This window comes from Cibotium barometz, chromosome 11 (genome assembly GCF_041138505.1).
Source record: "Cibotium barometz isolate CiBa-2024 chromosome 11, ASM4113850v1, whole genome shotgun sequence".
Lineage (NCBI taxonomy): Eukaryota > Viridiplantae > Streptophyta > Polypodiopsida > Cyatheales > Cibotiaceae > Cibotium > Cibotium barometz.
Genome location: NC_141056.1, coordinates 23,364,793 through 23,376,710, shown reverse-complemented (window position 1 = coordinate 23,376,710; position 11,918 = coordinate 23,364,793). Strand labels below are relative to the sequence as shown.

Below are 11,918 nucleotides of genomic sequence, written 5' to 3'. Positions count from 1 at the left end.
AAAGTGCAGCAAAACAACTATGCATCCTCAAGCAGAAATAATGAGGATAATGAAAGGTTGTTTGTTATGCAGCATGTCGTGAATGCCATGTCTGAAAATGTTGATGCAGCACAAAAAGATAATGTATGGTATGTGGATTCAGGCGCTTCGAACCACATGACGAGTCATGGGGAGTCACAGTGTCTGCACAGTCAATCTGTCTTCCTGCAGTTCTCAAAAATAGAGTTCTGCAGAGAATCGATGACTTACCCGTAGTGCTCGAAATCGCCTGCTTTCTGAAAAACGGAGGTCCAGACGCGCCCGAAACGCGTTTTCGGCCCAGAAACTTTTGTCCGATAGGTCTGATAGGACAGTATAGTTGCCCTATAGCTTTACTCCCGCGAAGAAAGCTCCTCAATCAGAGATCGTTTGCCGGTGCCTCCCGTAGAGCTCCCGACAAGGGTATAGTCACCAACACAAATAGGGAAGAGTAGTTGAAGCTCTTACCCTTGTACCGCTTCCTGTGGTTCTCTTGCTTGCAGCTCAGCCCTTAGCACGAACTAGGCTTTGATACCATGAAAAGATGCAGGGGGGAAGAGAGCTTGAGCTCTTGCAACAAGCACACACACACTCACAAAACCCTAATAGAGAACACATAAGGTGAGAGGCTGAAAATCTTCTTCTTCTTCACTCAACACTCAACACACCATATACAAGATAAGAGTACTCATAATATGAAAGGTACTCAACCAATACATACACGGGTTCTCTATAGTGTGAACCCAACTAAATGAGCTGGCGCTATAACTATGCCAGTCTCTAGAATGGCTGTCACACAGCCTGTCATCCCACTGGCCGCATATCACCCAAGATCTCACCAACCATGCCAGTGGTGTAAGTGCGGGGCCTATCCCCCAGGCGGATCATCAGTGTCCACCGCCTCACTAGACGAGCTCGATATCTCAACAAGAAGGTGTGGGCTAGAGCATATAAGGAGTTTTACAAGGGTACATTCTCAAGGCCTTCGAGGAATCTCCCAACCAGCCTTCCATCTAAGAACTTGTCTTGGTCACTACAATGGGAATGGAGATATTTCACCTGGTTGATATAGTCTCGGATGGTTTCTCCATCCTTCTGTTTCACGTTGTGTAGTTGCTCAATTGGGCTCCATCGGGTTCCTTATTGGGCATATCCAACTTTGAAGGCCTCTTTCAAGGCTTCAAAGGTGGCCTTATCCTCAACTTTTAGTGATCCAAGCCACTGTAGGCTTTTCCATCTAAGGTGAGGCCGAAGGCACTAACCTTAACTTGGTTGTTCACATGGCCAAATGCCTCACAAATCTGATTAAACATTTATAAATGTGGTATGGGATCTCCAGTTCCATCAAACTTGGTGATTAACTAAGAAATGTTGGTTGGTTTGTTTTGCCCTTATCTGGACCCTAATGCTGGTTGAACTGGTGTTGGGCAGTGTGATTCTAGAAGCTACCCCCCTCCTTATTTCCATGGCTATCCTCAATATTTCAAGAGTCAGTCCTACCATGGTTGGAGCTGGTGCTGGTTGGGGTGAGATAGGCTGGGGAGCTAGGCCAGGTGGATAATATACCATTAGGGGTCCTTGTCTTAAGAGAGGACTAGTTTGTGTTTTTGTAAGGTTCCATATGGTATCCAAGGTATACCCTGTGAGGTGGGTACTGTTGGTGCGACAGGTTGATATGATTGGGCTCGGTAGGCTCTCTCTCTTCGATAGGACGTTTCCAAGTCCTAGAGAGCTGGTTCCTGACCTCGCTTTGGCACAAGCCTACGGTCATGGTGTAAGTCAGTCATTCTAGTGGTTAGTATGGCCCCCTAAACTGGTGGATCAGTCTGGGTTGGGTTACCTTTGCTTTTCCCTATTTCCGATATATGGTCTAGAGGTGGCATAACCTCCCTTTCAAGTTGGCCTTCCTCTTTTAGGTTGGCGTTCAACACCGTTTGGCTCCACACTGTGTTGACAAGCAAGGGAGTGTCAGGAGGACTTATGTCATCAAATAGACAATTGTTTTGCACCAATTTCCCCGAGCATAAGTGCATGAGTGTGGGAGGTGGTAGTGTTGGATCCCCCTCTGAATTATTTTTGATTTTTTTTTAAAGTTAAGGTAAGGACATACGTTGGTCAAGGAACGGGCATTCCTTTCCAGAAGTTATGGGCGTGGTTGATCAAGACACAGCCTTACGCTTGTGGAGGACATGGACATGGCTAGGAAGACGGTACGGGCGTATGCTTCGAGGAAGGTACGTGCATGCGCTTTGAGGAAGACACGTGTGTGCGCTTGAGAAGGACACATATGGGAGAAGGAACAAGCGTACGCTTTGAGGAAGGAACCAGCATACTCTTGGAAAGGTATGGACATATGCTTGTTGGCTCAGGAAGATCTCTTAATTGTGCAAGGACAATGTGTCCTCTGACAGCCACCTACTAATATTCTCTTGAATAATACCCATTTTTAATGCTCTTTATGCCCTTATAAATGCAATTTATTCTCCTTGAATTCTCCTTGCTCATATTAATGAAGCAGATTTGGAAAGATTTGCCCAGAAGGAAGGTACGGACATGGCTAAAGAAGAAACGGCCGTGGCTCTGAGAAGCGTACGACTGTACTCTTCTCAGAAGATAAGGAGAGCCAAAATGTGCCTATCCTTCTCTTGAGATCTTGAGTCCTTCCTTGATGATTTTTTGTGTATTTCTTTTTGTGAGTGGATTGATCTAGTCCCAAGCTACCTAATGGTACCTAGAATGCTTAACAAAACCTATTTTGCCAAGACTAATTAAGGAATTAAGCTACTTATGCAAGTTTTGACAAATGTTGAAGAAAATAAAAATTCATGAACTTCAAGAGCAAAGTTAGGCACTTACTTGTGTCTCCCACTTCCGATGAAGACTCCCAAGCTCCTTATGCTCCATTGAACTCCATGGTTGAAGTAGACATGATCAAATAAACAAATAACATCTCAAACATACAACCATAAGTGGATTTGCATTCCAACTAGGCTATAAAATGAATCTAGCAAGTGATAGAGTGTGGAGGACCCTAAGCTAAATGCCCATCCTCGGTAGTGGCGCTAAAGATGTTAACCAAATCAACATGTTGCCTTGCACACAAGAGAGGGAGAGAAGAAGAGAAGGAAGACCATTCAAGGGTCGGTTCGGAGACTAGCACTTAGCCAAACCTAATGCGAGTTAACTCTCCGATGTGAGGCCGCTAAGGGCTCACTCCACCTCCATTTGTGCCACTCAAATGGAGCTTCCACAAGCTAGGTAGAGAGAAAAGAGGAAGGGAGCTATGGAAAGCTCTACCTTTACTCCATGCCTTTGTGTATGCAAGAGTGATCTCAAGAATAAGACAAGAAGAGGGAGAAGAGAAGGCAAGATAAGAATCATCACCTACATGCACACACCACGATCAAGCAAGCATGCATTAATCGAAACAAACCTACTACCATAGACACAAGAGAGTGTGAGAGAGAGAGAGAGAAGGAAAAACTCAATTGCGATAATGGGATTGTCCCCTTTTTATATTTTATAAATCACTTATATACATGAGCTCACTTTTTACAATGGCCAACCACCCATTTAAAATTGGGAGCCTAAAATTGACTTCCTAGCTCTATGTACACCTAGGCTCATTCCTGTGTGACCAGCATTACACAAGTCGTAAGCTTGGTCATCCCATATATCTTTTTCATGAAGCACTTAGTGCGATTACATAATAATGAGTTACAAGAAGCATAACCACTCTTGAAAATGATGTTAACCAGTGTGGTTAATAGAGAGAGAGAGAGGGTTTGTGTATGTGTGTGCACGTGCGCATGCAAGAGAAACAGTATGCATGTGTTCATGTATAGAGATATGGGCTTGAGAGAGAGAAAGAGTTTGAGAGAGAGAGAGAGAGAGAGAGAGAGTAAATATTTTTGGGAAATCACTCCCACTTTTGGCAATCGCTCGTCATATACAACTTATGAAAAAAATGCATTCCCAATGGTAAGAATTGTGGATTGAAGTTATTATTATCATTAAATGCTGGGGAGAGGCCTTGGCATGTAATACTTGCATTGATTTATTATGATGATATGGTGGTAAGTGGCTTAACTATAGTGCTTGCTTTAGCATTGCTTGTGTGCATGGACTGATTTATCACAGTGTTTGTTTTGGGGTAACTATTAATAGGTTGCACCTCACCTCTCAATGATTTTATGTAGCCCATGGGTGGCGTTCAAGCTTGTCAGGCTTGGGATTTCTCAAGTGACCAATCAATATGATTTAACATGGTGTGGCAAGGACAATATCAATTTAAGGCTCTTTTTCTCACATGCTTTTGGTGAATTTTGCATGTGCAATGGTCCAAATTTGATTCTCCAAAAAACTTAGAAGTTACTCACATGTGCTGTGAGAATCACCAATGGGAATGCTCAAGAAAACGAGTGCTTACCAATGGGAATGCTTGAGAACATAAAGACTAGCCACAACTAAAGGCCATTTTCTCTCATGCTTTTGGTGAATTGTATGTGTGATTCTCTAATAAACTTAGAAGTTACACTGTGAGAATCCCAGCACCAATGGGAATGCTCAAGAATACAAGTGCTTACCATATTATCATATGTTGTATAGCTTTGTGACATGGCACTATCCTCCACTTTCAACCCTAAAAGTGCTCCTCTAAATGGGGGAATGCCATACTCTTAGAGAATTTTACATGTGATTCTCCAATAAACTTAGAAGTTACTCACATGTATTGTGAGAATCCCACCACAAATGGGAATGCTCGAGAATACAAGTGTTTACCATATTATCATATGTTGTATAGCTCTCTAACATGGCACTATTCTCCACTTTCAACCCTAAAAGTGCTCATCTAAATGGGGGAATGACATACTCTTGTATGATGTAAGGGGAGACTTGTGCCACCTCCTTGCCATACCTTCTGTATGGGATTTTTTTCCACACACACACACAAAAGAAGTGTTTTTCCCATAGTTGGAGAGGGATTAACTTCATCAATGGCATATGCATGGATTTTCTAAGAGGTTGTGCATGGATTTCCTGAGAGGTGTCTTTTATATCAATGATCGGAGCAAAAAATGAGAAGCATCATCGAAAAAAGGCTAGAGATCTTCTTCTCCATGGTTATGAGGTCTAGACGTTTCCCAAACTCTTTAGTTTCTTATTGTATTATATTGTGCACTACTGCCATATATGTTACCATGTATGGTACTATGTATATTACCATGTGTATATTATGTATGTATACAATGTATATTTACTTGCATTATTTCATCTCTTTATATTACGTATGCATACAATGTATATTTAGTTGCATTATTTCATCTCTTTATATTATGTATGTATACCCTGTATATATAGTTGCATTACACCTCTTTATACTTTGTTTGATCTCTTTATATGTACCATGTATGTATCTTACTTAGTTTCTCCATCTAATCTTGACCAGTCTCTTTAGTTTCTTGCTACTATGTATATACATGTACACTACCATCATCTACATGTATAGTATGTATGTAAATCATCTTTGTTTACTTGCATTATTTTTTTCAAGTTCTATTTGGTTTTTGTGATGCATGAAGTGTTGAACTGTACACTATCAATGAAAGTTGTATGCTACATAGTTTCAGTGAGCTGAGAGGACAATGATCCTATAGCAGTAGAGAAACTAAAAGAAAAAAAATATATTTTGGAATTCTTAGGAGTAAGCATTAAAGTTAGGCTTTTTCTTGTTTTAATAGGTTTCTTTTTATGGTTCTGTCAAATGGATCCTTCTCCTATGGGTGATGGAATATAAGAAACATTTTCTCTTACAAGAGAGCAGAGAGAGGGGGAGAGAGGGAGAGAGGGGAGGGGGAAGGACTTTACCCGTTCTTGTGATGTGTTGAACATTCTCTCTCCCCCACTCTCTCCCCTCCATCTCTCTGTGTGTCAAGTTTTTCTTGTGGTTTTTTACTTTGAGAGTTGATATCACTTTTAAAAAAAATCCACAAAAGTAGGTGTTCCTTTCATGCCGTTGCCACATTACAACCTATTGTGCTAGAGGAGTGGTCTTTTGCATTCTTTATACACTTCTATTATTTAAAAAACTTAACTTCAATTTCTGTGCTACAAAAAACTACTATCCAAGCACACTAGTTATTTTTCTATGAGAAATCTGTTATATTTTCCTTTCTATACAATATGCACCCAAAATAATTTTATGGGTATCGTTTATTAATGAATATGATTTTTTATTGTTGGAGAACATGATTTTTGAAGGTTGGAGACACACGTTAGGCTCGTTGTACATTTTTTCATGTAAACCACGTGTTAGCATGCTTGAACACATGGTTATATTAATTTCTTTTCAATTTATGATGCTGTTGGCTCGTTGGGTGCATATTTGGTGGTCACCGGTCTTCTCTCATTCACGGATGGGAGCTCTTGCTCCTGGTGTGGTTCTCCCTCTTCCGTTGGTCATCGGATGGGAGTTGCTGCTCCTTGCATGTTCGTGAAAAGTGTTGGTCCATGCAATCTTACTTGCATGGTTGTCAACTGTTTGCATGGTCATCAAGTGTGTGTTTGCTGTTGATTTACTGTGAAAGCGCTTCAGATGTTCATTATACGCCATTTTCTGCTTGGTTCGAAACATGGTCGTCAACTGTGAAAGATTTGATGCTTGCATGGCGTGAAGTGGGGTGTTTATTTATGGTAATGTAAATTTCAACTCTGTGCGTCGTCATTTACTGTAATGCAAATTTCTTCTTCTGAGAAGATTGGTAGCGCTTCCGATCTCGATGGTAGGCCGTTTTTTGCTTAGTTCAAAAACGTTGGTTTATTTGGTTTGTTCGTCTATGAAAGTCATCATTTATGGTATGGTAGGCCATCCCAAAAGCTTCCTTCGTTCTCCACCATCTTGTTTCTATTTTGGTACTGCTTTCGTATGCATGTTTGCCATGGATGCCAAGCAGCGAGATTGGTATATTGCTCGTGTCCGTTGCTAAGCTCTTGTATATCTTCTTTGCTTCTTTCTATCTCTGCAAGGATAATTCTGCCATCATATTTCTTTTTCGGTATCGCTTGTTTTTGCATATGCATGCATGCATACGTATGTATGTTTCTACACTGCCATGGATCTCAAGCATTGATCGGTGTACTGTTCTTGTCCGTTGGTAAGTTATTGTATATCTTCCTTGCTTTTTTTACATCTCTGCAAGGTTAATTTTTCCATCATATTTTTTTTTTTGGGTATTGCTTGCGTATGTATGCATGCATATATATGCATGTTTCTACACTGCCATCGATGTCAAGGAGCGATTGGTATACTGTTCATTTGCCTCTTTGTATAGTGTCGAGTATGTAGTATGGTTGACGATACGTACTTCTTTTAACATGTATGTGTGTTGGTGTGATGTTCGTTAGCTATTCGTTTGTTTTTTTAATGCCATACCGTGTTCTAGATGTTCTGAGTTCTAGTATTCTTCTCCTATATGTAGCATGTATGCTTACCATTCTTCGCAGATCAGAGTTGTGTCTTGTGGCATTGTTTTCCTGGATGCTATGGTGCTTATTTAATGAGCCGTTCTTCTAACTTCTTTAGTACTAATGAGCTCCACTGCTTTCAGTTAATAAATAGGGTGCAGTGATCATTCTTTGTTCTCATGATGGCTCCTAAAAGAAGACCTTTCAACGACATCAACAATGTTATGAAAGTTGACCGATGACCATGTTCTTCATCTATGCTATGTCGCCACATAGATGATCATCATTCTTTTCCTCCCTTACTGTGTGATGAGGATCAACCTTCTACATCCACTCTACCTAGGGGTGAGTGCAATATTGTGCCTTGTAGAATTGTAACGCGGCTTGTTTGCAGTTCGCAATCGCCGTGCTGTAAAGGAAAAAGCCCGCTCGTCAGGTTTGTATACCTTCCTTGTTCTGTTTTTAATTGAACTTTTAACTTGTTTTCATATGCTGCATATTACAAGTTTCATATGGTTGATATTTCTTCTTCTATAGGATCTTCTGAAGCTGAAAAGAAAGGTAAGAAGGCAGCACTTGTACCTTCTGTGCAACCATTAACCAATGATAGAAACAATGACTATGAGCCCCTTGTCCATAAGATTCCCAGTTTTCCAACAAATAAAGAACGAAAATGTTCGAAGTCTCTATGACTGTGGCTATAGGAAACAGAGAGATCAATGTTTGCTCGTGGGAACCACTCGAAGAATTCATGAGGATGGAATGCCTCAAGGGTTTGTTCGCCCTTGAGAGATTTCCTCCTTGAGAGAGGAGGTAATCTAAATCATCTCCATTTTCAAATGGTCATTACTTTGATGGCCCCTTCGCTTATCAGCATTGGCAAAGCCATTAGACGGTACTTGGGGTGGGATTTCTGTAAACTTGAGGGTGCTATAGTCATGTGTAGAGGCGTACCCCACACATTCCAAGCTTGCTTTCTATACAGTTTGGTCTCGCTCTCAAAGGCTTTGATGGCATGATCAGTGGGCGCATCATCTGCAAGCGCAGGGTTAGCAGGACAATGGCAAGCCAGCTTGTTCCATCGGAATGTTCAGAGGGCTTATCCAAACGCTGTGCGAGACGGGTCAGCTGGACAAGGCGCTGGATGTGCTTTCTCGCATGGAAACAGCCCCCTCCACCCACACCTACCTCTGTCTCCTTAAGGCATGCACCAACGGCAAGGCCCTCGCCCAAACCAAGCAAGTCCGTGCCCATCTCGCCCAACACAGCGCCCATCTCACCGGTCTTCTGGGTGACTACTTGGTGGTGACCCTTGCCAAATGCGGTGCCATAGAAGACGCCCTTCTCACATCCCACTCATTGCCTTGTCGTACCGTCTACTCCTGGACCGCCATCATCTCTGCTTATGTCGACCATGGCTGTCCGAATGAAGCCCTCAGAATGCATCAATGCATGCAACAGGATGGCATAGAACCGGATCGTTATACCTTTGTCAGCCTCTTCAAAGCTTGTGGCCGCATACCCGACCTCGAACAGGGCAAGTATCTTCATGCGGAAGCATGCATGAAGGGGTTCACATCAGATGTCTTTGTTGGCAGCACCCTTGTGAGCATGTATGGCAAGTGTGGGGCCATTGCAGAAGCAGAGCATGTCTTTGGTGGATTGTCCAATCACACCGTCGTGTCCTGGAATTCAATGCTCTCAGCATATGTTGAGCATGGCCATGGAGAGAAGGCTTTACAGTTGTATTTGCAGATGCAGGAGGAAGGGGTGAGGCCATACCACTTGACATCTGTCATTGCCCTTCAAGCATGTGCTGTCCTTGCTGAAAAGCAAAAAGTTCTTCTTGGCAAGGGGTGCACAAACAAAGTTGCAACTCTAGAAATAGGACAGGCATCACATGCTGATGCCTGTAGAAAAGGGTTCACATCAGATATCTTTGTTGGCAGTGCCCTCGTGGCTATGTACGGTAAGTGTGGGTCCATTCTAGAAGCAGAGCATGTATTTGCCTTGCTGCCAGAGCATAATCTTGTGTCATGGACTGCGATGCTCTCAACATATGTTGAGCAGGGCTACGGAGAGAAGGCTTTATGGTTGTATAGACAGATGGAAAAGCTGGGTGTGACTTGGGATCATGTTACACTAACCTGCATTCTGCAAGCTTGTAGTGCAACCGGCAGCTTGGAGACATGCAAACAGCTTCACTTTGGCATTGTGTCTGCTGGGTATGATCATATTTCCTCGGTGGCAGCCACTTTAATTCATACGTACGGGAGTCTGTGCAAGCATGCTAGATGCACAGGCCTTTTTTGATAGACTTTCAGAGCCCACTATTGTATTATGGAATGCATGCATTGCTGGTCATGCAGGAGAAGGAAATTCTTTAGCATGTCTGCACATGTTTGAGAAATTAAAACTTGCAGGTATTCAGCCTGATGGTGTAACATTCAATTCAGCTCTCTCAGCTTGTAGTCATTCAGGCCTTGTTGTCAAAGGTTGTGAGTGCTTTGAATCCATGAGCAGATATTATGACATAAGTCCAGACTTGAAGCATTATGGTACCATGCTGGACCTCCTTGGACGTGCAGGGGACTTCAAGATGATAGGGAGTGTGTTAGGGAGGGTGCCGATGCTTGCTGATCTGAGCATATGGTTGTGCTTGCTGGGTGCATGTCGTGCACATGGCAATAGAGAGCTAGCAAAGCAGGCATTTGATCATGCTGTGGCCCTGCAGCCCAAGCAGGATACTGCATATGTTGTGATGTCAAATATGTATGCTGATGCTGGGCTGTGGGAATGTGCAGTTGAGATAGAAAATTCTAGACAGAAACATAACGTGTGAAGGAAGGCTGGTCAGATTTTGGTCAGGTGTAGGGTATCAAAAGCACTGCACACTGAGGGAAAAGCTGAAGGAGAGAGGGTATAATTTACACATTAAGCAAATTTTTGGTGATTTTGCAGATGAGTTAATAATGCCAGTCCTTGTGTGGGCGTTTGAAAAAGCTGCCCATACGCATTTGTCGGGCCATGTAATGTACAACATACTGTGCAACATACACATGGGAAATTATACATATTCATGGGAACATTAGTTTTTTTAAAGAGGAACACACATGCATATATAGAGATTGTTGGAATGCTATCAGGTTGATATCTTTGCTTTGGAACTGGGCGATCGTGGTAATTCACTTCACTGCTTTAAGGGTGGTAAATCTTCATTTGGAGCTAACTTTTAAGTCCCAGAGACCAGAAAATTTGGATGTTGAAGCACTCTAAAAATAACAAAGTACTGGTGTTTTGATCCCTATGTCTGGCTACAATTGGGGATGGACATCAGGACAAGCTTCCAAATCAAACACCTCCTACTCTTGGTGCCTTTGTGCATACTTCAAAGAAGAGTAATAGAAGATCTACTAGGTAGTCCTGTATTTGTAAGTCTTGGTATGTGGGACAACAGTTGTCATATCCGGGAGACTTAAGATGCATTTGTCATGACTACCGAGGAGTCAGACCATTGTGAGCCTTAGTGTATGAAGGGACAAGGTCATTCAGTGATGGTCGGCGGAGGGATTGAAATCCAGGCGGCATGGGATTTATGCGTGTGGTAGGGAACCAGGACCTGGAGACATTGTGACCTATGAGAATGTGCAGGTGGGGAGCAGCAGGAGACAAAAGTTGAAACTAACCAAGTGGAGAGCGGAGAGCGTTGTATGTTTGTTGCATCCATGCAAAGGGCCTATTTTATTTATCTTTTGATTTACCATAGTTTTCAGTAGAGAGCAGCTGTGGAGACGCCTTGATTTACTGTAGCTCAGACTACTTATATAGAGATGATTGCCAGAATATGCATAGTTTGCTCATGTAGAAGCACTGACTAGGCTTGCTATTTATTCTACTCTAATCCTACCCTAATTAACTATGTTAAATTTTTTATATCATATAACCATATAGAAAACCCACCTCGCAACTAGAATTGAAGACTACATAGCAAGAAAAATAACTTTCCTCTAGTAAACCAGTGATCTCTATACAGCAAAAATGTTAATATCTCAACTCACGATCTTTTAACTAAAGATTTCAATCTTCATAAAAGAAATTGAGTATATTAGCATTAGAAAAGCAATCAATCTACATCAATCAAATATTCATTATATTTTAAAAAGGGTTTTAAATTTAGAATTAACAAGCTCTAAGTAAAAAACTTGTATTTTTCTTGTAAATAAAATGTATCCAAATACAAGAAAGGATATTTGGCCTCACAAAATTGATATACATTATCAAAGATGAGTTATTTTTTTTTTCATAACAATAATAATATTTAGAAACTTTTTAGTACCAATACTACTTATCATATTTTTCAAGGGAAAAAAATTCATACATATGAAATTTACTTATGTTGTTATAATTTACAAGTTTGGGCATGTCTATTCTCAACT

General features: G+C 41.6%; 1 protein-coding gene across 1 annotated transcript; it reads left to right on the top strand.

Moving 5' to 3' along the window:
• Nucleotides 1–8,568: 8,568 nt before the first annotated feature.
• Nucleotides 8,569–10,324, top strand: LOC147633926 (pentatricopeptide repeat-containing protein At1g11290, chloroplastic-like). Its single transcript, XM_086805607.1, has 2 exons — nt 8,569–9,707; nt 9,799–10,324. Exons 1-2 carry the CDS (start codon nt 8,569–8,571, stop codon nt 10,322–10,324), a joined length of 1,665 nt encoding a protein of 554 aa, XP_086661733.1.
• Nucleotides 10,325–11,918: the final 1,594 nt, after the last annotated feature.

Bases quoted from the DNA above. Each gene is read 5' to 3' on its own strand.
- LOC147633926 (XM_086805607.1), top strand. From the start codon at position 8,569: ATGTTCAGAGGGCTTATCCAAACGCTGTGCGAGACGGGTCAGCTGGAC. The intron at 9,708-9,798 runs GTATGATCATAT...CTTTTTTGATAG, and splicing joins TTTGGCATTGTGTCTGCTGG to ACTTTCAGAGCCCACTATTG.